Raw genomic sequence first — 27,831 nt, 5'->3', positions numbered from 1 at the left:
TAGAATTGAGAGGAAGGTGCAGAGATTTACCATATACCTCCTGCCCTTACAGATACATCATCTCCCCCATTATCAGCATCCCTTGCCAGAGTGCTATATTTGTTGCAGTTGATGAACCTACATTGACACACCATGATTACCCAGTGTCTGTAGTTTACATTACAGTTCACTCTTCGTGTTGTACATTCTATGGATTTGCACAAATGTATAATGATATATATCCATCATTATGCTATCATACAGAGTATTTCTACTGCTCTAAAAGTCTGTGGTGTTCCACCTATTCATCTCTTCTCCTCACTACCCATCATGAACCCCTGGCAACCATTGATCTTTTCACTGTTTCCAGAATGTCCATAGAGTTAGAGTTATGCAGTATGTAGCCCTTTTAGATTGGCTTCTTTCACTAACTAATATACATTGAGGGACTTTTATGTCTTTTCATGGTTTCACAGCTCATAGTGCTGAATAATATTTCATTGTCTGGATGTAGCACAGCACAGTCTATTTATTCATCCACCTACTAAAGGACATCTTGGTTGCTCCCAGGTTTTGGCAATTATGAATAAAGCTGTTCTAAACATGCTTGTGTAGGTTTTTGTGTGGACATAAGTTTTTAGCTTTTTTTTTTTTGGTAGATACCAAAGTGTGCTGTTGCTGGTCATATGGTAGCATTTTGTTTAATTTTGTAAGAAACTGCCAAATTGCCTTCCAAAATGACTGTACCATATTGCATTTCCACTAGCAATGAATCAGAATTCCTGTTCCTCCACATCCTCACCAGAATTTGGTGTTGTCAATGTTCCGGATTTTGGCCATTCTAATGTGTGTAGTGGTATCTTATTGCTGTTTTAATTTTTATTTCCTTGATGACATATGAAGTTTGCATATGTTTATTTGCCATCTGTATATCTTCTTTGATGAGACATCTGTTAAGGTTTTCTGCCCAATTTTTGTTTGTTTACTTATTGTTGAATTTTAAGAGTTCTTTGTATATTTGGAAAGCAGTGCTTTATCAAATGTGTCTTTTGTAAAAACATTTTCTGTCAGTCTGTGGCTTGCCTTCTTGTTCTCTTGACATTTTCTCTTTAATTTTAACAAAATCTAGCTTATCACTTCTTCCTTTTATGGATCATACCTTCACTATTGTATCTAAAAAGTCATTGCTATACCCGAGGTCATCTAGGTTTTCACCTATTTAATGTTCTAGGAGTTTTATAGTTTTAAATTTTACATTCAGGTATGAGATTTTGAGTTAATATTTTGTAAAGGGAGTGTAAAGGTCTGTGTCTAGATTTTTTTTTTTTTTTTTTTGCCTGTGAATATTCAGTTGTTCCAGCACCATTTGTGGAAAAGACTATCTTTGCTCTATTGTACTGCCTTTGCAGCTTTGTCAAAGATCAGTTGACTATTTGTGTGGGTTTCTTTCTGTGTTCTCTATTCTGTTCCATTGATCTATTAGTCTATTCTTTCACCAATTCCACATTGTCTTGATTACTGTAGCTTTATAGTAAGTCTTGAAGTCAGGTAGTGTCACTCCTCCAACTTTGTTCTTCTCCTTCAATGTTGTGTTGGCTATTCTGGGTCTGTTCCCTCTCCATATAAACATTAGGGTCAGTTCCTCAATATCCACAAAGTAATTTGCTAGGATTTGGATTGGGATTGCATTGAATCTATAGATCAAGTTGGGAAGAACTGATATCTTGACAGTATTGAGTCTTTCTATCCATGAACATGAGATATCTCTTCATTTATGGGATATCTCTCCATTTATTTTTACTTTGAAATTGTTCATCAGAGTTTCCCTCATATAGATCTTGTACATGATTTAGATTTATAAAGAAGCATTTTATTTTGGAGGGTGTTAATGTAAATGGTATTGTGTTTTAAATTTCAAATTCTACTTGTTCGTTGCTGGTATATAGGAAAGCAATTGACTTTTGTATATTAACTTTGTATCCTACAAACTCGCTATAATCTTTTACTAGTACCAGAGGTATTTTTGTCAATTCTTTCAGATACTCTATTTAGACAATCATGTCAACTGTGTAAAATTTCTGAAGAGAAGTCTGATGTAATTCTTATCTTTGTTCTTCTATAGGTAAAATGTCTCCCCCTACCCCAACCCTGGATTCTTTCAAGATTTTCTCTTTGTCTTTGTTTCTCTACAGTCTGAATATGCTATGCCTAGGAATAGATTCTTTGTATTTATCTTGATTGGTGTTCTCTGACCTTTGCATCCATAGTTTGGTTTCTGTAATTATTTTTTGAAAATTCTCCACCTTTATTACTTCAAATATTTCTTCTGCTCATTCCTCTTTTTCTTCTCCTTCTGGTATTCTCATTATGCATATGTTAACACATAATTATAATTTGTAATTGTCCCACAGTTACTGCATATTATGTTCTTTTTGTTTTAATTATTTTTTTTCTCTCTGCATTTCAGTTTTGGAAACTTCTATTGACAATAGCTTAAAACTCACTGATTCTTTCCTTGGCTATGTCCAGTGTACGAATGTGCCCAACAAAGACATTCTTCATTTCTGTGACTGTATTTTTTAATTTTAGCATTTATTTTTGGGTTTATTTCTTTTTGTTTACATTAACCATCTGTTCTTGCATGTTGTCCACTTTTTTCCATCAGAGCCTGTAGCATATTATTCAGTTATTTTAAATTCCTGGTGTGATAATTCCAAAATTAGTGTCATATCTAAATCTGGTTCTGATGCTTGCTTTGTCTCTTAGACTTAAAAAAAATCTTTTAGCATGCTTGTAATTTTATTTTGAAAACCAGACATGATGTATTGGCAATAGAAACTGAGGCAAAAGGTCTTTAATGTAAAATTTTATGTTTATCTAGCTAGGAGTTATTTTGTGTTTAATGTAGTTTCCCGGTAGCTACCCAAGTCTTCAATTTCCTCTAGTGTTCTTGTTTTGCATTTCCTTCTGTTGTCTTGGAGTTTTCCTAGAGACTCCTTCTTAAATAGAGTCTTAGCCTTACAGTTCTTCCAGCTGTAATTCCCTGTTAATATACAGGAGCCTGTCAGTTTGGTAGTAAGGTGTGGTGGGTTCTATGATTAGGACTCAGTCTTTTAGCGAGCCTGTGCCCCTGGGCTGTGGCCTTCACAAGTGTTTTTCAGCTTTTTATTTTGTCTGAAGTGAGACAGGAAGGCTAGAGGGGCTAGAGTTGGATATTTCCTTTCCCCCACATTTGTTAAGTCTCTAGTAAAGTAGTTTCCTTTGAGGGAAGGCCTTTGTTAAGAAGAGATCTCTTCAGGTATATTTAGCAATGGTTAGTTTTCCTCTTCTCTGAGAACCTGGTGAGGCTTTTAGAAGTAAAATTCATGAAAGTGTGGACATCACCACCCCACCCCACCCCCCACCCCCCATCACCAAAGGCCCCCAGGAGTTTTTGGATCTCAAGCTAGTCCACACTCAGCCTCAAGCAATTAGTCAATTGCCATTTAAGTTTTCCTGTCCATTAGTTACTTGCTCCAGTGGCTTCTGCTTCCAGTAAGCTATAATCCTCTGTATTCAAGCTATGATCTGTATTTACCTGTCTCTCCAGTTTTGGGGCAACAATTTGCTCTGTGATCCAATTCTTCTCTGATGGATTTCAGAAGAGTTGTGGATTTTCAGTTTGCTCAACTTTTTTCTTGTTGTGGGTGAGAGTGATGACTTCTAAACTCTTTCCATGTTGGAGCAGAAACCAGAAGTCTAGTAAACTTTTATATAAGACATGAGATTAGTTGAGTGTTCATTTTGTTTCTTACAGATGTCCAATTTTTAAGTAGCATGTGTTGAAACACTACCTTCTCTCCACTGAATTGCTTTTGCATCTTTTAAAAAACTCAAATGGCCATCTGAGGATTCCTACATGACCACTCCCCAGTAAAATTCTGGGGTGCTGAGTCTCTAATGAACTTCTTTGGTAGACATTTCAAATCAGTAAGATAATATATTAATATATTGATTTGCAAATTTGGGATTCAGGTCAGAAAGATGAAGTCAACAAGACCAAACATAAGATGAATGAGATCAACCACATGGAGTGACAGCTTTTTGCTGGGAACACTAGTGAGCTGTCCACATTTCCATAAGGGAGGACAGAGTGCATCCTAAATTTAAGTGCAAAACACAATTCAATCAAGGTGGCTGTGATGATTAATTTTATGTGTCAGCTTGGTTGGCCATGGCACCTAGGTTTTGGTCAAACATCAGTCTAAATGTTGCCATAAAGACCCTATATTTTAGGTGAGATTAAAATTTAAATCAGCAGAGTTTGAGTAAAGCAGATTACCCTCTAAAATGTGGGTAGGTCTCTCCAATCAGTTAAATGCCTGAAGAGAAAAAGCAGACTTCCCTTGAGGAAGAAGGAATTCTGCCTCCAGATGCCTTCAGACTTGAGTTACATGTCAACTCTTCTTTGGGCCTACATCTTGCTGCCTGCTCTGCAAATTTCAGACTCCCCAGCCCCCACAATTACATGAGCCAATTCCTTAAAATAAATCAATCTATCTATATATCCTATTGGTTGTTTCTCTAGAGAATCCTGACTAACATGGAGATGAGGGTGTAGCCTTAAGAAAACATGCCTGGAATGCAGAGACTGAAAGAGAACTGACTGTTGCAGTTCAAGTGTGTGGTCACAGCCTCACATCCCACCGTGTCATCCAACGCAGAGGGTGGGGTCTTCTAGGCACATACCCTGAAGGGAGCCAAAGAATGTGTCTGTGTGTCTCTGCCTAGGGAGAAGGAGGCTGGTTCTAGTACCATCTCTCCAGGATAATATTTCTCTCATTATGACTGGTCAGCTACCAGGGTACCTGGTGTAAATGGAAACATCACTGGAAATCCTCCCACACTCTGCTCTGATTCATCCAGTGACATTTAAACTTCAACTTGGTTTCCTGAGAGTACTTGCCAGTGGTTAAGAGCTATGCCTTGAGATATTACTTGTAGACTCAGTTAGCAAATTGGTAATCTTATTAATTACTTAGCCTTTTTTGACTTTGTTTAGCAAAGTGTCTTATGTCAAGTTCCCCAGAGTAGATCTTTGGAGGTGGATTTGTGTGCAACCCATTTGCAAGGAAGGGTTCCCAGGGAGAGTAGAGGGAGTAGAGGCAGCAAAACCAGGAATGGGAGGAAGCCAGACAGGATGCAATTTCAGGCAAAGTCTACTCAGTGCAGCTTCAGCCCAATCCTGCAGGGAACCCTGGAATGTAGGTTCACCTCACAGTCTCCCAACCCACAGCAAGGGAGCTGAGCCTTCATGCTTGTGTAGCCTTCGTTCAATGGTGAGAAATGCCTGGGGGTTTTTAGGTACTTCTAGCTCTCTGTGTGCTGTAGGGTGGAACAAAAGAATCTGAGGTCAGTCTTGCCAAGAAGAGCTGTAGGTGTTGGCTTTTGAAGCAAAAGCACACTAAAGTGGGGTGGGGGTGCCCTCTGAAATGGATCCAGTGAGATCAGACAGAGCACTGACATTATCCTCTACAAAGTCATTCTCCAGAGTTGACCTGCCAGGTTCTACACGTGACCTTGCAATGACCCCTGTGAATTCTCACTCGCAGCTGGGAGGAGATAAGATTCGTTGGAGTAGAAGTAACAGCTGCCCTTCTCCCCTTTCCATCCATGCTACATTGCCCTGAGAAGTTACCTTCATTCTGGGCAATACTGACAGAAACAGAATCATCAACTTCTCACATATATGGGAATAATGGCAAGCAGACTTTTTGTCATTTGAACATTAATTTAATTGACACATTATTTGGGGGGGCAATGACCAGATACCTGAGCACCCTGGCCATAGTGGGGAAGAAGACAGACACAGTTCCTGACTTTTTGGAGCTAACAGTCTAGAGCTCTGAGGTCCAATGTTCTGTCATGTGCCACATTTGGCTATTTAAACCTAAACCAATTAAAAATAGATAAAATGTAAAAATCAGTGCCTCAGTCATACCAGCCACATTGCAAGTACTCAATAGCCACATAAAGGTGTGGGTACTGTATTCGACAGTGCAGACATAGACCAGCACTGATCGATGGCCATACGCATCAGGGGTGCCCCTTATTCTCACATGTCTTTTGAAGTCTCACAGAAGGTGTTCACATCCATAATTACATCCAGCCTGACGACATCCTTGAGGGTGGTTTGGAAGGGCTTACTATTTCCAGATAATAGATTCACTCAGTAGAGACTAGAACTGAAGTCCAGTGTGTGACGCACACAGTGAGTAGAGGCAGGCCTCATCCACAGGTATGCTGATTCTGGGCAGAGAACTTCCTGGCTGCAGCAGCATGTCATGGAAATAACAAATTCTCCATGAAGTGGCATTCCCTTAGGCACTGCAGCCTTGAGGGCTGACAACACGATATCAGGTACTTCTATAAGGAATCACATCTAGGGGGCATTTGACACCTTAAAGTATTATACCGTCTCCAACAAAGTGTAGTATATCTTTTTCTTTCTGTCCTCACATTTTCTGCATTTTCCTTTTATCGTTAAGTCCAGAAACCAACATGTTAATGTATAATAGTAATAATAATAATAATAAACAGCAAACGTGTGGAGTATTTACTAGTCCCCAGACACTGCTCCAAGCATTTTACATACACTAATTCAGTTTACCTTCACAGCACCCCTGTGATGCAGGGCTATAGTTATCCCCAATTTACAGAAGAAGAAAATAAAGCCCAGGGAGGGTAAGCAACTTGCTTAACATCCCATAGTTGGCAAGCAGTAGACACACTATTTGAACCCAGGCCTCCCGCTCTAGCACACAAACCACTGGGCATGCTGCCTCTCAGATATGAGGGCACATTTATATTTGTAGTGATTTCACATTGTTTAATACAAATACAGTGTGTGTTTTGAGCCCTAACATACAATTGTTTTCAGAGGTGAAGGGTCATAATGACTCACTAGACCGATATATTTTCCAAAGCCTTTTGAAAAATGCCCTTTACATAATAGGCTTCTACAATTGGTATATTCTTTTTATTTCTCATAAGTGTCCATAAATAGTCCATGGTGCCTAAATGAATAGAAATCAGTTTTTATGTTTCTGGAGCTTCTATTGTCAACAGTGACCCCCTCCTAGAGTATCAGCCAGGGCTCATGATAGAGAGAGGAAACCTCTCTAGCTAGCTTAAGCAGAAATGGATTTGGTACCAGCACTTAGGTGTTTACATGGCTGCTAGGGCTCTATGTGGAAGTCTCAACAACTCTCGGCCCCCAAACTCACATTTGTAGCTTCTGCTGTGAATGGGAGCTTTACCACTGGGGCCGCAGAAGGCTAAGGATCAGAATGCTGGCCCCAGCAACAACGAGGAAAACTGAAGGGAACTGCCCAAGCAGGTTGCTGGTAACAAGATCTGCCAAGATCTATATCCCAAATGGATGCTTCACACCTGCCTCTTTTTCCACTCCTCTCAGTTTCCAATTCAAGTCTGGCCTGAATGCATCAAATTGACAAATCCTAGTGGCAATGCCATAATGGGAAATGCAACTTTTATCTCTCTGGCTTTTGCAGCATGGGTTGGCACACCTCCAGGAAGCCGGAATGGATGCTGAGAGAGCTGGTCTCTGGTACCCATCACAGTCCTTCTCTTGGGCAACTCAACATCCACATACACCATCCCTTCTGTGAACTTCTTACCAACAACAGTAGTAACATGCCTCCCTCACATAATGCAACTATTCATGTACGAACGTGCTCATCCTTTCCTCAAAAGAAGAGACCCAACTCCTCTCCTGACAGCCTTTGGCATCTGGTGATGTTCTCTCCTTCACCAGTTCAATTCCAATCCTATTTTAATTTCACAAAACCCAAACATCAAAGTACACAGTAAACAACTGACAATATACTCTATGTAAAAGAGCAGAGGCAAGAGTGAAGGGAAAAGGAAAGTTCGTTAGTATGCATACAGTTGGTTAGTTCATACCTATCAGAGAAACAAATAAAACTTACATGAGTAGTTACTATAACATTCATTTTTACAATGGGCCAGAAGGCCACAGTTGGTATGTATAAATTCCTCTACTGGCCTTTCACCTTTTTTGTGTGTGTGTGCCTTCAATCAGAGCCTTCAATCAGTTTATTGGGATTATTTACCTGTAGACTGATGGAAACCTTTATGTGTGAGGGGTCTGAGATCTGGTGGATTTATATGACTCCCTTGCAAATGGTCTTTAAGAGTAATAGTGAGGTTTGCTGTCCCACTTACAGTATTCTGGCTCTATTGATCGATGGTTCAAGACACGTCCTACCTCCCTTGGGGCAGCAATGCAGCTCACAGAGTGTCATCTCTCACCTGATGCTCTGAGTCTTCCATAGACCATTCTACTTTCTTTAAGATTTGCTGCTTCTGGGCGCTGAGCAACAGAGTAAGACCAGTGAATTCCTTGGGAAAAGCCACAGGCTCTCTTCTTTTGGTGTGAACTGAAATTTCTTAGTCAGAAGCAAAGTTGAATGGAATACCAGATGAAACATAATTCAATAAACCCACTAATGATGTCTTCAGAAGAAGTAAAGAAAGGTTGGGAAAGCAAGTTCATATTTTGAAAGTATCTATTTTCATGAGGAAGAAACATTTGTTCCTCCATCATGAAAGGGATCTAACATTATCAACCTGTTGCCAGGTGACTGGCTGTTCTTCCCAGGAATGGGTGACTGGAGAAAGGCTGAATGGGGTCCATAGACTGGGCCAACCTACCTACCTCTGCTGAAGGGTCTCCTATCACATGAGACAAGAGTCTCCATGCTCTGGGACCCTTCTGAGAGTTCCATCCACAAGTATTTGTCCCAAACATTCTTTGTCAGTAATTCTCTTATTTTGAGCTTTCCATGTCCGTGACCATCTGGCTAAGCATTCAGGCACTGCTTACAAACTAGTGTAGATCTGCATATCCAACCACCTTTCCTTTCAGATAAAGTGGAAATCGGATGCACCACTCAAAATTCTGCCTTTGAGACAACTTCTCTTCCCCACTGTGCTTCAGGGCCATCTCTAACTGGGGATATAATGTTACAGTGGTCCTCCTCTGACTGGAATCCACACATCATGCAGAACTAAGGTTGAGTTCTCCTCCTCAGTCATCTGGTCCTCTGTTATATCACATGAGGCCATACGTGTAGGTTGAAAGAGGGATGACGATACTGCAGGACCAGATGCCATGGGATAAGATACCATTTGTGAATGCAAATTACTTATACTTTCAGGACTAGCTCAGGTCCAATTTGGATATTTCACTGCTACTGATGACAAAGTACTTTTGGACATGACTGACTGGTGGATTCATAGGTCAAAGCAAGTCCATGATGTGCAGCTGAAGTTTCATGTGCATTCAGACTCTAAAAGGTACTAGCAGGAAGCCGAGAGCTGCTTCTCAAAGGGACAGAAATGGATTTATTCTAAACCGGAGGGACCTGAGATACTTTCCTCCACCAGGTCTTGCTACAGGCTTGATGTAGCCGTGTTCTATTACAGACATTCTCAGATACTGTATCATAAGTTCCAAGTGACAAAGCTGTTTGTACTGTAGCATTAACCAGCTGGAAAAAACTTCTCTTCCCCACTTGAAACTGGCAACCTTGTGGTTACCCAATACCTTAGTTGGATTAGTACAACTATATTTGGAATAAGTTATTTTCATAATATAAAGATACTCACCAAACTTTACACCTCTTTATTAATGATGGGGATGCAAAACACAGAACTTGTATTTCATATTTTGAAGGGGATATCCTATCATGCCCCAGAAGGCTATACCGTACATTAGAAACTTGATTAAACCACCATATTCTAACATTTTTATGGAGCTTATCTCCCACTTTCCAATACACATATATCATATCAAGGTATCTAGGTACCTGCTATTTCTGGCTGTCGTATCAGCATTATATAATCAATGTAGTGGATCAGTGGTGAAGTGTTTTGCAGATTAAACATGACACAGAGGGACAGAAGGGATGTAGTCTTGAGTAAGGCAGTGAAAGTGTATTATTATCTCTGCTAGGTGAAATAAAAATGGTTTCGGTATTCTCTGTTTATGGTAAAAGGAAGAAGTGTTTTCTGGATCAATAATAGCTATATACCAGGTTCTAGCAGTTAAATTGATTTGCTCCAATAAATAGTCTATACCTGGAATAGCATCTGCAATTAAAATCCCTATTTGATTGATTTTACAATGGCCCACTGTTGTTCTCCAAGGCATATATCTGTCTTCTACATAGGCCAACAGTGATTTGAAAGGGGATGTGATAGGAATCCTCACTCCTGCATCTTTCAAGTGGTAATCTTCTTTGAAACTTCCCCTTGGATGATATCTTGCCTTTGATTGATTGTTTTAGTTGGAGGAGGGGTAGTTCCATAGGCTTCCACTTGGGTCTTCCTGCCGTAATAACCCTCACTCCTCAGGTCAGAGACAAAATGCCTATTTCAAATACACAGCCCAGGCACTAGGACAATAACTACAGATGACTTCAAGAATGCATTGAGAACTCAGTAGTACATACTTGATCTGAAACATTTTATTGGGTAAACTTTGTAAGTCCCCGTCTATCTGGTAAACAACAGGGGCATTCCTGGCCCCCAGGCATCCACATTAGCCTAGAGCCAGAATTCAATGACAGGATAGTTAACTTCATAATGCCCAGAGTCCCCTTTTCAAGATGGCCAAAGGGAAGATGAATACTGTGCACTCGTGGTGCTTTTGCAGCATTTTTCTTCAAAGGTAACACATTCCTCTTTTTGTGTCTCTGAACTGCCCCCGGAAATGGGTAAGAGGCCATGACTCCCGAATAGTGATGTGAGTCCTCAGTGTCAGTGGGAAGGCCTCTCACCATCAGGCCAAAAAGTTTTGTTGGCTTGTTTCTTTGTTGTGTTGGTTAGTTGGGGGGGGGGGTTATTTGTTTGTTTGGTGATATGAATCAAGTAGGACCTTGGTGGGGTGCCTAGAACTATTTTAGCTTTAGGGACCTCAGGATCACAGTCCCACTGTGATTTTGGGGTAAAATATATCAATATGGGTACACCTATTTGAGATTTTAGATTCTTGAATAGCTGGGGATGAGGATGATTCTGCTTGCTTGTTTAATTGACAAAAATGTCGGTAGAAATTAAGTGAAGATGCCAGAAATTCTTAAATATATTCAAAAGAAGCATACAAACACAAGGAGATAGGACTATTGGAGTGGATTTATTAACTTGCTCATCTGCCTTGTCCCCAGGATGTCCCAGAGAAATACATGGGTGACAGGGATGCCAGCGTCTTTAAAGGTACCATTGTGGTTGCCCATTGTGGGCTGGGGGGAAGTGGTAGATTGCTGCTTCTGAAATGGGCTCAGTGATTCCAATGGGGAGGATGGGACCACCAAGGAAGAGGCCTAGCAGCAGAGTTTAAGCATCAGAGGCAAGGTACTGTGTCTCCTGGTGACTCCTGCAAAGTCAGCCGGGCCTGAGGGTATTCAGAGGGACTTACCTACTCCCATCTTTGGCAGGGAATCATCTATCATGGGGTCCCTCTGTGCTTCATAAATTTCCAGAGACAATAATGCCACCTGTGATTTATTTCCATGTCAAAATGAAAATAACCTCAACCTCTGGTCTATCTTTTCCACTGATAAACATCATACAACACAAGGCTGAAGTTCCATTAGAGCAGAGCTTTACAAACTTTTATGTACATTTGAATCACATGGGATCTTATAAAAATGCAGATTCTGACTCAGTAGGTCTGGGGTGAAGCCTGAGATGCTGCAAGTCTCATCAGCCCCCAGGTGATGCTGCTGCTGCTGGTCCATGGCTCCCATACTGGGGGAGGGCTGAGTGGTGGGTCCTGCTTCCCTTTCCCACTCCTGCTGAGCTACTCTGCTGTAACCAGAGCAGCTTCCCCTTTTTATAGAAGTCTTATATTAGATTTTGTTTGAAACAGAAACAGTTCTAATTTCAAACAGATCTAATTTTTAAAAACACCTGGTCTACATATTCATAACAGAATTTTGATAAAAACAAAAACAAGAACAGATGACCAAGTAATTCCAGTTCCCATTGTTAAGCGAAGGGTAAAGAGTTTAACTTTGGGAATTCCTTACAGCTATAATTTTCACTTATTTAAGAAATAATTTTTGCAAGGCTATTCTGTGCAAAACACTATAAAGGCTGAGCCTGTCTAGTACCCGCTTTTGCAAAGTGAAATTCTCCATCTTTGATGCCCCTGACCAGGCATCATGTCCCTCTGAAACTGCAGTTACTCTTTGGTACATCTCAACCTTCTTTCCCTGGGCTGGGGTCAGGTTTTGGCAGTTCGTACGTGTGCACTTATGTTGACTTGGCTTTTTACTTCAATCTCCTGCTATAGGGGGAGACCATCACTGCCCAAGGCCTGGAGGGCCAACAAACATTTCAGATGGAGTTTGCAAAGACCCCTTTCGAGGAGGGAACACATTTCTGTAGGTGAAATTAAAAGAATATGAGCCAAGGCAGGAGAAAACACCTTTCAAATAGACCCATCACCTATGCATCTGATGTGCTTCTAAATTTTAATAAATGCCAATGACTTTCAGTTCCAGAGAGGCAGAATATTTATTGCTGGTTCATCTTCTGTTGGTCACAATTCCTAACACATTAATGTTGTGTCTTCTCACCTATTAAAATTCTTTTCAAGTCACACTCAGGGCTCCATTTAAATGTCACCTTCTCTGTGATGTCATTTTTGACTACCCTGTTCTTGTCAGAAATAATTGATCTTTACACTGCCCTCTTATGTCACTATGCAGAAGTTCCCAATAGATTTCAGGTATTTATAACAGGTATATATTTTTGAAGTAATTTTTTTAAAGATTTTATTTATTTATTTGAGAGAGAGAGACAGAGATAGCTACAGAGAACACAATCAGGGAGGAGAGGGAGAAGTAGGCTTTCCCCTGAGCAGGGAGCCCAGCACAGGGCTCGATCCCAGGACCCTAGGACCATGACCTGAGCCCAAGGCAGACGCTTAACTGACTGAGACACCCAGGCACCGCGCCCTGCAGTAATTTTTATAAGGATATTATAGTCTCTGAGATGGACAGATTTGGTTAATACCTGTCCATCCTACCTGATAAAATATATGTTATTAGATTATGTATACATTTTTACTGATGCACTGTACATCTTTTATTATAATCCTTAACACAGTCAGTCTTACATTGTATACTATTCTTTCTTATAGGTTGTAAACATAGAAGAAACAAGATTTATTCTTCACACTAAGCCTAACATTTCTCATTGTATCTACAAGCGGTTGAGCAGTTCTGTGAAACCCCCAACACTGTAAGTGAAATTTTGTGCATATATGTGTGAATGCAATTTTCTGAGGAAAGGGTCCGTAGCTTTCTTTAATTTCTCAGAAGAATCTGAGAACCTACAGAAATTAATAACCATTGGCCTTGGGAATCTCATGGTGAGTCTGTCTATGAAGCAAGCATCTGTTTGTAATACACACATGTTTGTAGTACTCATCGTGCACTTATTTGTAGGTTTTAAGATCTGGATTTTTTTGTATTAGTTGTACTTGAAATGGCACACACATATATAGCAACTCAATTATTCTGTGCTGTGCGATATTGAACTACTTCCTTCACTGGCTACCTGCCCATGGGTCTTTTCAATACTTAGCGCTACCACTGGGAGATGGACTGAGACAAGGATAAGAGATAGGGCGCAAACCAGCCAAAGTAGCGACATTATTAGCAGCTCCAATAAAAGCCTTTTTGGAGGGGGAGTTAAAAATCACTGATCCAATTGAGGTTTGGGGATTATCAGTAGATATCAATTATCCATGACTTCCTGGTCTCCCATGGCTACCAATGACTTAATGTTCCCTGTACGTTTAAATGATTTCTTTTAATTAAATGAAAAGGATCAAATTCATAAACACTGGTAAGCCTGGGGGTTGGTGTCAAGGCTCCATCACCGGGCTGGGGTCTGGCCTGGGGAAGAGCTTGATTGGTGGGAAGTGGCAGAATTTCATTTTTCTATGCTTTGATCCACTAATAGTATGAAAGTACCATGGGTTATCTTTGGGAGAATGTCCCTAAAAGGCACAACGGCTCTCACATAGGAGGGCACCAAAATCTCTGCAAAAGGGTAAGGAAACGGGTGACTAGTGTGTGAGGTTTGAAAAACTCCTAGGGGACTGTTACATGCTCCCCTCCTCATCCCCACACTCAACCGAGAATACACTGATCTGTGAAGAATGAAATAATATCCGTAAGACATAAGACACGTTGTGCTTCTTGGCAAGATATGTATTTACCATACCGTTGTCCTGCTTGCTGGCATTCAGGAGTAAATCTTACTTAGTGCTATCTGATCTGCATATTCTAATGTTTGAGCCTTCCCTCTTTGTCTTTCTTCTCCTGCTTACACCTGCCTTGGCTCTTTCATATTCGTGGTACCTGAATCAAGATGGAAAGCAGATAGTTGAATGACAAGTTTCAAATAATGTTTCTTCCTGGAAAGTGGGAGTATATTTTTTTTTTTTTGAAGAATCTCTTATTTGCCTCATTTCTGTTGATTGCTGAGTAAGAAACCCTCCTCTCTCCTCTTGCTGGGGAACAGAGAGAGAAAAAACTCTGGGAGCTATCCCAAAGGGTGCTGGTATCTCCACGGGCAAAGCCAGGGACTTGATGCCTTCTGCTGGGTGTGCGCCTGGAGAATTTGCCCCACTGGAAAAGGAAAAGGTTCACCTAACAATAGAACTCAGTGTTTCCTGTTAACTTTCTGGAAAAATAGAAACCAATAGCAACCTTGGCTCCTTGAATGCAATACCACAGTACTGCCCACAGCATGGTGGGACAGCATTATTGAGTACCTTTAGGGCTCTTTATGTTGTTAGTGTAAGCAGGCTCAGAAATATAAGGACTATATAAATCAAGGAACACACACACACACACACACACACACACACACACACACACAGCTATTCCTTACCACAGCACTGATGAATCTTCTGAGTAGCATAAGGCCCAGAGAAGTGAAATAACTTGTTCAAAATCACACAGCCCTCACAGAGATAGCTGCACAGACTTCCCTGTTTGTTTTTTTCAGGCCTACAATTTAGCCCTGGGTGTTGCTGCTTTTGGCTTTCTTTCCTTTCCATTTTGTTTTGCTCCCAAAAAAGAACCCAAGAAAAAGGATGTTTACGCTAGAGAAACAGAAGAACAGAATTATGTGTTTTCTCCTTTTGCTCATAGATCTTCAAGTCCAGAAGAGAATTCCGAGGGAGCGAGCAGCAGGGGTGGGAGCCAAGCCTGAAGGCCACACACCAGCGACTCCCGCTTCCAGCCAAAAGTCCTGGTAACCTGTTAGCCTCCTGCCTTCATGGGGCCACAGGGCCAGGCATGCACTCTCAGTCCCGCCCTGAGCCATGCTAGGAGAGGACAAAGACTCGCATTCAGAGGCAAACCTGCTTCAGCCGCACACCCTGGGCAGCTCTTCTGAAGCTAAGCCACCTTCCCCCTTGGAGCCTTCTGTTTCCTGCCTAATTCCAGCGGCTTCTGTGAAATCAATCAGGTCAAGGTCAAATGGCCAAAGCGGGAAGCCAAACTCAGGGAAGTCGATTTAGAGAACTGAACAGACACCCTCGCTGCCGGCTCACAGTGGTGACTCAGTGGAAATTCTGGAACCAAGAGCCTGACCTAAATGTTTGTGGTTTAAAAAGAAGGGAACGGATGCTCTTGGAATTGGCAGAGAATGAATAAACGCCTGGCTGATGAATGAGTGAATGAGTGAATGAAGGGAAGGATGGGCCCTTCACCCTGCTGAGCGGCTCTGAAGGAATAGGAGGAAAGAGCTCTCAGCAGTGTGTCGGTTGGAGGATGCTAAAAAGTACGTGCTGGAGTCCTCAGGGAAACCCGGCGGTGGCATTTCCTCCCTCTGCACCCTGCGTGCTTGGCCCAAGCCCGTTGGTTGGTTTCTGACTTTGACAGAGGAGGAAATCCTAAGCAGACGGACGGGGAGGGCTCTTGGCTTCCAGCCGTCAGATGACATATAGAAGCGGCTTGAGACGGCAGGAAGACACAGTTGGCTGGCGTCCCTTGGTGAAGTCACAGCGGCTAAAGATAGGCGGTGACCTTTGGTAAGCACCTTGCGGACCAGAAGGAGCCGCACTCCAGGAAGAGGCTGCGGGTGTGGCCGCACAGAGCCCGCTCACCGCCCTGCACCTGCAGCTCGCACGGGGCGGGGCGCAAGGACACTCTTGGCTCACATTCCCCCCAAGTGAGAGCATGGGACCTACAGCTGCTGAGAACCTCGGAGAAGCGAGATAGCCTAGATAACCTCTCACGGGGGACCCACTGGGCTAAGGTGGGACATTTGGCTCACAAGAGGGCAAAGGAGAACTATCGTTTGGTCCCCTTGTGCCCGCTGGGGCAGGGAAGAGGGGCAGGGAGGGGCAACGGGCAACATCTCCACCTTTTTAAAGTGTAAAGACACCCTTCAGAAAGTGATACCAAAGTCTAAATTTCTTCAGATGGCTGGTTTGCTTTCCTTCAACACTCCAAGATCACGCATTCCACTGGATCCACATTTATTGGGAATGGTGTCTGTGCCAGGTGATGAGCCATGCTAGGAGAGGAAAAAGACTGAGCCAGGTTATGAGCCAAACAAAGATTGATAGACAGTAACTAACACGGTCATTGCCAGAGTCAGACTTGAGTTTAAGTCCTAATTACAGCTCTCTGCCTTTATTTGGCAAATCTCCTCCAGACAATGGGTATGACAACGCCTGCCTCATGAAGTAGACATTGAGACTTAAGGACAGGGGTCACCCTCATCGGGACAGGCTGAGAACGGAGGTGACCTGGGGGAGGGCTGAAGGCCAACATCATCATTCTTGTCTACATTAATTATCACCAAGATAGAAAGGGTTTTTCTCCCTCCCCTGAGGACTGGAGGAAAGGGAACGTAAAGCAGCATCCGTCAGGCTGCCCACAAGGGTCTCCCACTGCAGATGAGTAGCTGTCCCTAAGTCCACTTGTGGGACCAGGATGAAACACAAATGATTGACAGGGACGTGAAGGCAGAAATAACCTTGAATCAGCTCTAATGGATACATTAAAGCCTGAGGCATTTGTAGGCTTCAAACAAGTTCTGTCTTCCACTACTTGGAGCAGGACACGGCTGCTTACAACACACCAGTGTGTAGTGGCTGAGAAGTGTGGTTTGTCCCACTAACTGCGCATTCCCAAACGGTCAGGGCCCTCAGGGAAGAACAGGACAGGGCAAGGCCCCAAACCAGGAGGCAGCATAAGGTCACTGCCTGGTGCCTGTAGGCTGGGGGGAGAGAGGATCTCAGGTAGGGAGGCGAAAAAGGGAAATCCAGGCCAAGTGCAACTTCTGACATTCTTCTCCAGACTCCGGCTGTCAGTACATTCCTACAAGCTGAAGGGTGGAGGAGGGCGGCTGGGGTCAGAGGCCTCCTTGGAGCCATTGGCCAGCATCTGGTGCATAGTATGTGCTCAGGAAATGTGCGTTGGGGGAAGAATTGCCTGGCAGTCAGCCGGAGGTTGATTGTTGCCAATCTCCTTCCTCTCCTTCTTTCCTCTCTTCATCTTTCCTGCAAAGGAGGGAAGCGGCTGGTGTGCTAGTCCCTAAGTAGGAGGGTCCCTTTTGCTCATTTTAATTGTTATGAACTATATGTTCAGAAACCTAAGGCTGCTTTACTAAGAGGCGGGCCTGGGTTGGCCAGGTGTGCACCAAACAGAAGATGTGCAGAAAGGGAAAAGCTGGATGGATTTATTGCAGAAGGCCTGGACCCACCTGAGGGATCAGATGCTGGCACAGCCTGTGGCCTGTGGGTGAGGGAATGAAGCCCTGGTCCCGAAGAGCCTACAGAATCAATGCAACCATAAGCAAAGTGGTGAGACCAAGTGTGAATGTGGAGATTTCAGTATTTCATCCTCAGGACAGTCAGTGGAGGGACCAACTATTGTTAGTCCTATTTTACATATGAAGAAATTGAGTTAGGCCAGGTCAGGCAGCTAAGAATCACAAAGCCCTGATTTCAATGCTTCACTTTTCCTTTACCCTAGGCTATGTCCCGAGAAACAGCAGACTTGGTGTCTTAGATCAGTGCTTCCCGAAGTAAGTCCCTGGATCACGCATCCCAGGATCGCCTGGGGAGTTTGTTAAAACTAATTCCAGGCCCCCAGGCTTGTTCAAGGATGGGGCTGAGGAGGAATCCTGAGGTGCCATTCCTCTGGCTGCAGCTGGGGCAATTGCTAAATGCTTCCCCAAGATGCTATGGCTCGTGTCCCAGCTCTAATGGATGTTGAGATTCAATTTCCTTTCAAAGAGGCTTTAAAGGAGGGAGAGCAAGTTGAGAAATTTTCTTCTTGAGCAGAAAAAGATTCATGAAAAGGAACTAATTCCAACAATGACCTGTCAAGTCCAGGTCCTTTAGGATGTGTGTTGGGTGGCCCCTTTCTAAATAGATGTGTTATAGTCCAATGTACCTGGCATTCCTCTGTTGACCCTAAATGCAAACAGGCAAATTAGTGGGCCAATGGCCCAAAGCAGACTTTATGGGACCTCAGTTTCACTTCTGTCCTGATTCCATTTCACTAAACAATTAAATAGGGGATTCCTAATCTTGATCATGGAGTTTCTGTATTAATCAGGATTCCTTAGTCTGTATAACTAGTGGAAAAACCTTGTCTCAAACAGGCTTAAATAATAATGGAAATACATTCTCTTCCAACACAAGGGGTTCAGAGTAGGTCTTCAGAGCTGGTTAATTCAGTGGCTCCACAATGTCAAAACAGACCAGGTTCCCTCTGTCCAGCCATCCCCAATGTTGGCTTCATCCCCACGCTGGTGGCTAGATGGGCTGCAGCAGCCCAGGCGTCACAGATCCACAATTTCTGTATGAGAGAGCAGATTTCCCAGAAGCCATCCACACAGTCTCCTCTGGTCTCAGACTAACCAGCCTAACAAACCCAGCTTAAACCAGCCATTGAGGGAGAGGGGGTTGGGGAGAGCTGCCTTTGCTTAGACCTCCCAGGATCTCCCCTCTGGACTAGGGCCCAAGGTGTACCTGGGGCCTCCCCTGAAACATGAATAGACGAGGATAGATATCTTCCACAAAACCAGGATTCTGCTCGGCAGGAAGACAGGTGAGTGAAAGAAACAGATGTTGAACAAGCAACTAATTGTGACAGCTACAGAGCCTTTCCCAGAAGAGAGCTGGTTTGGAGAAGTGACTTACATGTAGCTAATCGCAAGGCTGTCTATTACCCTAAGTAAGAGGACAGGTCCACTAATCCAAATGAAGGCTGAAATTAAGCTTCCTCTGTTCTCTGCTCCTCTTGCTTACTTCCCATCCTGGAATGAGCCCTCTGGAAGCAGACACAAGGCAGCAGTTAGGGAGGGAAATTGAACATCAATGGGAAACACAGAAATCTACCTTTTGTCCATATCTCACCAGTTCTTTCCAGGGGATACCCATATCCTATGTTCTCCCTACAAGGTAAACCTTTGAGATCTCTAAAAAATAAGGTGATCTTGGTGAAAACCAAGCAGAGTGCCTTGGACATACAGATACTCAACAAATATTTGTTGAATGAATATGTGAGTAGGTGGATGGGTGCACGGGATGTTTGATTAGCATATAAAATAAAATAAATAAATAAAATAAAATCTTAAAAAAAGAAAATATTTACTTTTGGTGACAGATTTATACATATAAAAAACTAAGTTGAGATTTAAAAAAATATTGATATGGGAACTGAATGAAACTAACTATGAAACATTGTTACACTGGTGGGATTCTCATCATTACATTGTGTGGAAGAATGAAGTTTGGCTACATTTTATCTATCTATCTATCTATCATCTATCTATCTATCTATCTATCTATCTATCTATCTGGCTTAAAATGAAAGGAATTTATTTTTTTCACAGTTTCAGAGGTGTGTGTGTGCGCACGCACAAACACTCACACACATACATATATATATACACACATTCATGTAGCTGCACAACCAATTTTAGATAAATTTTTGACTGAGGTATAACTACTACAGAGAAGTGCGCAAATCCTAAACTCACACCTCAGTGAATTTTCACCAAATGAACATGCTTATGTAATCCAAATTAGGATCTGAAATCACAATATTATCAATACCCAAAGAAACCCTCCATGTGCCCCTCCCAGTCACTACCCACCTCCAAAATGTAACCATGATCTTATTTCTACTGCCATAGAAGTAAATTTGCCTGTTTTTGAACTTTATGTGAATAGAATTATTTAGTATGTCCTCTTTTGTGTTTGGTTTCTTTGGTTCAAAGTCAAGTTTGAGAGATTCCTCCATGTTGTGGTAACAAGAGCTTTTTCTTCTTCATTGCTGGGTAGTGTTCCATTGTATGAATATAGCGCAATTTTTCCATTCTGTTGTTGGTGGATACTTGGTTTGTTTTCAGTTTGGAGCTATAACGAATAATATTTATTAATGAGCTCAATGAATGCTTCTATGAGCATTTTTGTGCATGTCTTTTGGTGCATATTTGTAATGCAAACCCAGATAGAATTGCTGAATCTTAGAGTTTGCATGTTTTCAGTTTCAGTAGATACTATCAGAGAAGTTTCCAAAGTGGTTGTACTAGTTTACATTCTCACCAGCATTGTATTAGAGTTCAAGTACTTTACATTTGTACCAACTGTTGATATACTTTGTCTTTTTAATGTTATGTATGTTGGTGGGTGTGTAATGGAATCTCATTGAAGTTTTATTATTTTTTTTAAGATTTTATTTATTTATTTGACAGAGAGAGACACAGCGAGAGAGGGAACACAAGCAGGGGGAGAGGGAGAGAGAGAAGCAGGCTTCCCGCTGAGCAGGGAGCACGATGTGGGGCTCGATCCCAGGACCCTGGGATCATGATCTGAGCCGAAGGCAGACGCTTAATGACTGAGCCACCCAGGCGCCCCTCATTGAAGTTTTAATTTGCACTTCTCTGATGAACAATAAAGTTGAATGCCTTTTCACATGCTTATTAGCCATTTGTGTATCCTTTTTGATGAGGCACCTGTTCAAGACTTTTACCTCTTTTTTAAAAGCTTACTTTTAGTAGCTTGTCCCTAGTTTGAGAGGAGACTTTTTTTTTTTTTTACCCCAACCTGAAAAAGAAGAAATCAAGGTATGCTAAGCCTCATTTTTATCGACAAATATGCAAGTGTTAGGAAACTCTTAGTGCACCACCCATTGTTTCTGGAACTTCCTAGAACTTCATCCTTATGAGCAGAGTTTGTGCTTTTCTCAGTATTTTTTTTTTAAGTGAACATAAGTATTTCCTTTTCACTTGAGGTGCAACGCCTGGATCTATGAACTCCTGTCTTGCTCAACTAAATTTAAAGAAACTACCATCATTCATCTTTTGTAAGACATTATTAGCTGACTCAAGATGACGCATGCATGGTCTTTGGTTAGAATTCCGTCTGGCTGCATTGCCTTTGATTGGGGGTATTTCTCCTAGGGTTGGACGATTTGCTCACTAGGTCATAAAGCTGTCTTCTGCATAATATAGGAAACTCCTCATCATACCATGCTTTAAACCAACATATATCTCAGTAGTTGAAATTGCTTGTGAAATCCTGTGAGATACGGAGTTGTTCTAAATATGGTCATTCTGTCCTGTAATCCTGCCGACGTGCCTTTGGCGGCTTCCCTTTCTTTGTGTCCACCCTCTTTGTTACCTGATGGAGTCCGCCATTACATTGTTTGTTGAAAGTCACATATTTGGTGTGTGGTGCCACGTTTTCTCTCTCCCTCTTTTCACTTTTTATGCCCATTATATATCATCTTCAATAGCTTTAGTGGACTGCCATTTTGTTTTGAAAGGGATCTTGCTCTTCTATTTTATTTTATTTTTTAAAGATTTTATTTATTTATTTGACAGAGAGAGAGGCAGCAAGAGAGGGAACACAAGCAGGGGGAGTGGGAGAAGGAGAAGCAGGCTTCCCGCTGAACAGGGAGTCCAATGATGCAGGGCTTGATCCCAGGGTCCTGGGATCATGACCCGAGCCGAAGGCAGATGCTTAACGACTGAGCCACCCAGGCACCCCTGATCTTGTTCTTTTTAAAGAGCAAGTTTATCTTTTGGCAAACACTAATCTTTTTAGAGTTTTAGGGCCTTTGATGTTAGTTTGTTTGATTTCATGATGCTCTCCTCCCCACACCACAAAACAAGGGTAAAAATTTTACAAGTCATGCTTCCTTTTAATTAATTTGGTTTTGAGAAAAGGCCAAGACATTTGCAATATTACAGCCTAACGCAATGGAAATATCACTTGGGTGGGAGTAACCAGAGGTGATTCTGGTCCCAGCTCTGCTATCAACTAATTATATGATCTGACCTTATTTTTCTGGACCTCAGTTTCCTTGTCAGGTAAGTGAAGGAACTGACTCTCTGAGGGTACTTTCAGCTCTAATATTTTAAGTTTCTCTGCAAATGGATGCAGTCACAGTTAAGAAGTCAGGACTATGCATCAGCCACATAGATCTAGTTCATCTTTCTTAAGGTTTTATATTTTTAAAATTTGTATATGAAGACATTCTTATAAGAGAATTCAATGTTACTAAATCTCATCATATACACACACACACAAAATACAAAATAATGCAAAGACTGAATAATGGCTTATTTAGACTTAGTAATATTGAACATAACAATAAAAGCAGAGTATAAAAAAAGACTTTGGACAGTCTTTTGGTATTAATTCCAAATTTGATCTACTGATGTATTTTGTATGGAATCATTTAACTGTTGGTGAACATTTCAATCTTAAAATATTTCACTTGAGTTTGTTGAAAATACATTTTAAAATTAGATGGTCTAGTATCCACTATTCTTTCCCTTTTTGACAGGTGAGCTTAAAAATATTTTTAAAAGTTCTGGTGTTGTAAATTTCTGAGGACTGGTTACTCTATCAATATGTACTTATTGGGCATTTTCTATATTCCAGGCAAGCATCATGGAGATGTCAAAGACATCATTAAAAAGATGACTATTGTCCTTAGGAAGTGTACAACCTACTTGGACAACTAAGACTTACAGAAATGAAAATGTAAATCACACTAAAAATGTAAATAATAATCAAAGCCCATGATTCCCAGGCATTTTTTTAGAACCTGATAAACTGATTCTAAAGTTCATTGGGGAACCGTAACTCCTCCTCGTGGACTCGTAGGGCCGCTCCTAGTGGAGGCTGCCTGGAGGTGGGTGGGCTGGAGGTGCAGGTACATATGAAGATTTTTGGCAGCTTAGTGTGGAAACCATTTGCTCCCCTCGCCCTTATTTCTACCTGTCCTGTGTCAGCAAGGGAAAGTGTCCAAACGAGCAAGAGAGCACAGCAGAACAGTACTCCGAGAAGACGTATTATTCATATTCAGGCTCATGCCAGCAACTTACAGCATCCTCAGCTGGTGCCTGCTGGCCCTGGGGGTGAGGACAAAGCTGTGCCTCCAAGCAAGCAAAGCAAAAAGAGTTCGCCCCTGGATCGCAACAGTGATGAGCATCCTCAACATAGGGAGAGGAAAAACACGGCTGTGACAAGCAAGCAAAAAGCACAGGATGCACTGCAGAGAGTAAATCAGCTCAAAGAAGAGAATGAATGGCTGGAAGCAAAAATTAAATTGCTGACCAAGGAATTAAGTGTACTGAAAGATTTGTTTCTTGAGCACACACACAACCTTGCAGATAAGATGCAACCCAGTAGCACTGAAAATACAACTTCTGATGATGCAGGATAGTAGACCTCGCTCCTTCCAAACTTCACAACTACTAGTGTGAACGTTAAAGGTGTGACTACCTACCTTCACCCCTCATATCAATGGCCAAACACTGTCCTGTTCTATTATTCAAAGATCCACTGAAGGTTGTTTTCTAGGATGGACACTGAAGACTGGCTAGCTAAAAATGTTAGCCATGTAATTTGAACATCTAGTTTTAAATGATAGGGAATTTTGTGTGTGTGTGTAGAGGGGGAGGGAATAAAACAAATTTTTAAGATAGATGAGGGGGGAAAAAAAGCCCTGGACCTTGATGTTCTTAATGAATTCTTACTTTCCAAGGAAAAAATTAAAAAAAAAAATCAACTTCATTGGGAAGGAAAATGGATAAGAACTGACAAGAAAAAATTGAAAAGCATAACAAACAGTGATTAGGAAGAGGGAGTGTTTATACTACCAGTTATCCAGAAGACCTAGTAGACCATTGTCATTATAAAAAGTCTGTAATAATTTGGGATCAAAAGGGTAATAGAAACAGATCCAAGAATATGTATGTGTGTTTATGTAAATATTCAATATATAATAAAATTGGCATTTTAAATTGGTGGGAAAAGATAATTTTGAATATTGATAAATTCTTTGGAAATAGTAGGGACAGATGCTTCATTGTATACATTAAAATAAATCTCAGATGAACCAGAGGTTAACACAGGTAAATACTTATGTCATCTTTGGTGTGGGAAAGGTCTTTTAAAACAGCACATTTAAAGGAAAAGATTATTAGATTTGACTAATAAAAAGCCTAAAATATATTTTATATAGCAAAAAGCCTAGATAATTTTAACCTATAATGATAGAAAAAGATCAGTGGTTGCCTGGGGCCAGGGGTGGAGGAGGGGACTGTCTGGAAACGTGACAATTACAGGGTTCCTGAGAACAACAAGAGAGCTCTCCCCAGTGCGCAAACACACCTTAAGTCGGCCTGTGTGCATCTCCTAACCTCCCATTGGCCAAATCAAATTACATGGCCAAAACAGATTTGAGGATTAGAGAAACAGACTCCACGTCTTGACAATAGGCATATACTATGTGGGTAGCTTTTGCTCTCTGCCACGTATTATTTAATAATAAACTTTAAAAACCATGTAAGTGTTCAACAATAGGGAAGTGGTCAAATAAAACGTAACTCAACCATACAATGGGCAATGCGTGATTTTTTGGGGGGGGAGGGGCAAAAGGAGAGGGAGAGAGAGAGACTCTTAAGCAGGCTCCGCCCCCAGCCCAGGCCCGTGTGAGGCTCCAACTCACAACCCTGAGATTGTGACCTGAGCAGAAATCCAGAGTTGGAGGCTTAATGGAATGAACCACTTAGGTGTCCCATAATGTGTGATATTACAGAAAAAAATCTGATAGATCCCTTATGAAAGCACAAAACAAAATGTGCTGCATAAAACCACTTCCGTGGGAAAAAAAAAAAATAGAAAAAATGACTGGATGGATAAAATTTCAAATGTTGTCACTCCATGTCTGAATAGAAGGGATATGGGAGTTATGTTTCCTTATACTTTCCAGTTTTCTAAATTTTCTAATAGAGCACCTGAAGTAGTAGAGTGTGGTAATTAAACTATAGGTTGGTCTGCTTTCAAGGCGCGGCTCTGCCTCTCATTACCTGCGGGACCATTGGTAAGTTACTGAACTCTTCAAGCCTCAAGTTCCTTTATCTATAAAGTGGGGGTTACGATAATGCCTACCTTGCAAAGTTGTCATGAAGATTAAATGAGATACTTCATGTGTAGGGCTTCACATATGGCCAGACACATAATGACTCCTCAACAAATGGCAGATAAGAATTCATTATTTTTATACTTAAAGAAAAGTAATAATAAATACTGGTTTTAAACAGTAACTTGAAAGACATAAATTTATAATAGCCTTTGTATTTACTTAGAACGCATTGAGGATATACATGGCAGAAAGGGTCAATAACGTTTAATAAAGCTTTCTGTTAGATTTGTATTTTATCAATCCCATTAATACCAACATGAAAAATAACAGTACATATAATATGTGAGAAATATTTACCAAATCCACAGATGAGGTGTGCTGTGCAAAGGGATTTGAAGCCCTGCCAATGATTTTTGTCTTGCAGGTTGGGAGCCAATTATTTGAGACAACAAGAGAAAGGATGTAACAAAGCAGAGCCTGGTCAATTGCCAATTAAAATGTCCAGGCAGTAAATGGATAATGCTGGTAGTCTAATATTTTTTAAACCGCATAAGACTTTTTCTCCATTGCAAAGGGCACCAGAAATGTTTATGACCCCCTAAATATGACATGCCACAGTTTGGTCTTTCTTGTCCTTCCTCAGTTCAGATGCACCGTCCCCAGGGACTCTTAAGAAACACAGACCTCATAAGGTCGATGCTTTCTGGGTACTGTTTACTATTTTTTTTACTCTCACATTGGACTTTGAGAGTTTGATTAGTATGGAGTCCACGGCAAACATCCCACTTTATTCTGTCCCCTGCATCCTTCCAAATGCCCTTTACTCCCCAACTCACATTAAAGCAAAACAAAACACTGAAGTGTGTGAGATGCATGTCCCTTTCAACACTCCATCCAAAGAATGTGTGCTGACAGCAGTGTCACCATGGAAGTTCCTGAGGAAGCATGACTGTCCTTAACAATAGGGACACTAACCTGTGGAAATGGAACTCCAGCCCTTCCTAACTTTCGGGGTACTGCCTCTTGTAATTTCCTTCTTGTTGGACTAAAATAGTACTTCCCTCTCTTTTCTTTGGATGAATCTGATACAATTTTATGATTTTCCCTCTCAGCATTATCATTCTGAACACAAGAGGCCACATTTTTGTTTCCTCTCATAGAAGGCTGTCCCTCATTTCGATTAATTTAGATACTCCTCCTTGGACTTTCTGGAGAGCCCTGGAAACCGTCAACATGCTTAGTGCAATAACTATCATGTCAGCTAAGCAGGGTAGGTTTTATTCTCTTCCTAATTCTGGCCACAGTCATTGAGGAAGTAGCTTCAGGGAACCCTAAGGTCCTCTTCTTAGCAACAAACCCAATCCCAAGTCAAGACACTCTGCGTAATAAGACTTAGAGTACTACCTCCCACTTCACCTGATGCCTGGTAGCTTCATTCCTGCTGGCTCCCTGACCCCATTTGCTTGTCCTCTCACTAGCTTTACTCTGACCCCTGGGAAGCACATGCTGCTTTGTTCTTTGTACCTTGGTCTAGCACCTTTCCTCTGTGCTCGCCCTCAGGAGTCCTAGGGATACAGGATGAAGCATCTCAGTTTCCGTATCTGTGTAGCCAGCGTGCCTTGGGCTTTGGCAGCCTTTGGGTATCAGTGAGGTCCTGCTGCGTAGATTTGTACCTCAGCTCCGCAGAGCTCCTATCTGTCTTCCACAATTCCTCTCCACCCCAGATGTGTGCAAGGCTCCCAGAATTACTTCCATGGATTCCTGAAATAGTTCTGATCGGCACTCGTGGGTGGCCAAGTGGGAACTCTATTGGGCCCCTGTAATGCAAACAACCACAGCCACTGGCTCTCTGACAGTCCTTGGAGATGTCGCTCCCACTGAGCGGGAATTCCCTGGGCACTGCGACTGCTGGGGCACAGCCAGGGACCTTGTGGCTGTTGGAGCTGACAGAACTGGGGGCTGCTGCTGATGCCACCATGACCACCAGTGAAAACTGTTGACCACACTGGTGCTGCTCTCAGCTGTACCAGGACTGGATGGCCCAGCTCCCACTGTCCACTAGAGCAGTGGCTTCTGTTTAGCTATCTGCTCCTACTGGCCTCAAGGTAAATCTTTATTAATTTACCCTGGCTCTGGATAAGTGAGGGAGACAATGGTGAGTTCCATACAAAAATTGCCTGTGTCCTAAATTGTAAATGCATGGTGCTACAACTCTGTATGCTCAAATAAACCTGAAGCCATCTCCACCAGATAGATCAGGGCATCAGTGTGGCTGAGTTAGGGTGGATTCCAGTATAAGCAATATACTATGACTAAAACCAATCTTCTCTGA

The 27,831-nt window shown here is 41.8% G+C and overlaps 1 protein-coding gene across 1 annotated transcript; it reads left to right on the top strand.

Annotated features, from left to right (window-relative positions):
* Positions 1-23,288: 23,288 nt before the first annotated feature.
* On the top strand, positions 23,289-23,795 carry LOC118535101 (CCAAT/enhancer-binding protein gamma-like). Its single transcript, XM_036091327.2, has one exon. It carries the CDS (start codon positions 23,289-23,291, stop codon positions 23,793-23,795), a length of 507 nt encoding a protein of 168 aa, XP_035947220.1.
* The last annotated feature ends 4,036 nt before the right edge of the window (positions 23,796-27,831 follow it).

This window comes from Halichoerus grypus, chromosome 9 (genome assembly GCF_964656455.1).
Source record: "Halichoerus grypus chromosome 9, mHalGry1.hap1.1, whole genome shotgun sequence".
NCBI classification, from domain to species: domain Eukaryota; kingdom Metazoa; phylum Chordata; class Mammalia; order Carnivora; family Phocidae; genus Halichoerus; species Halichoerus grypus.
This window is presented reverse-complemented; position numbering and strand designations above follow the sequence as displayed.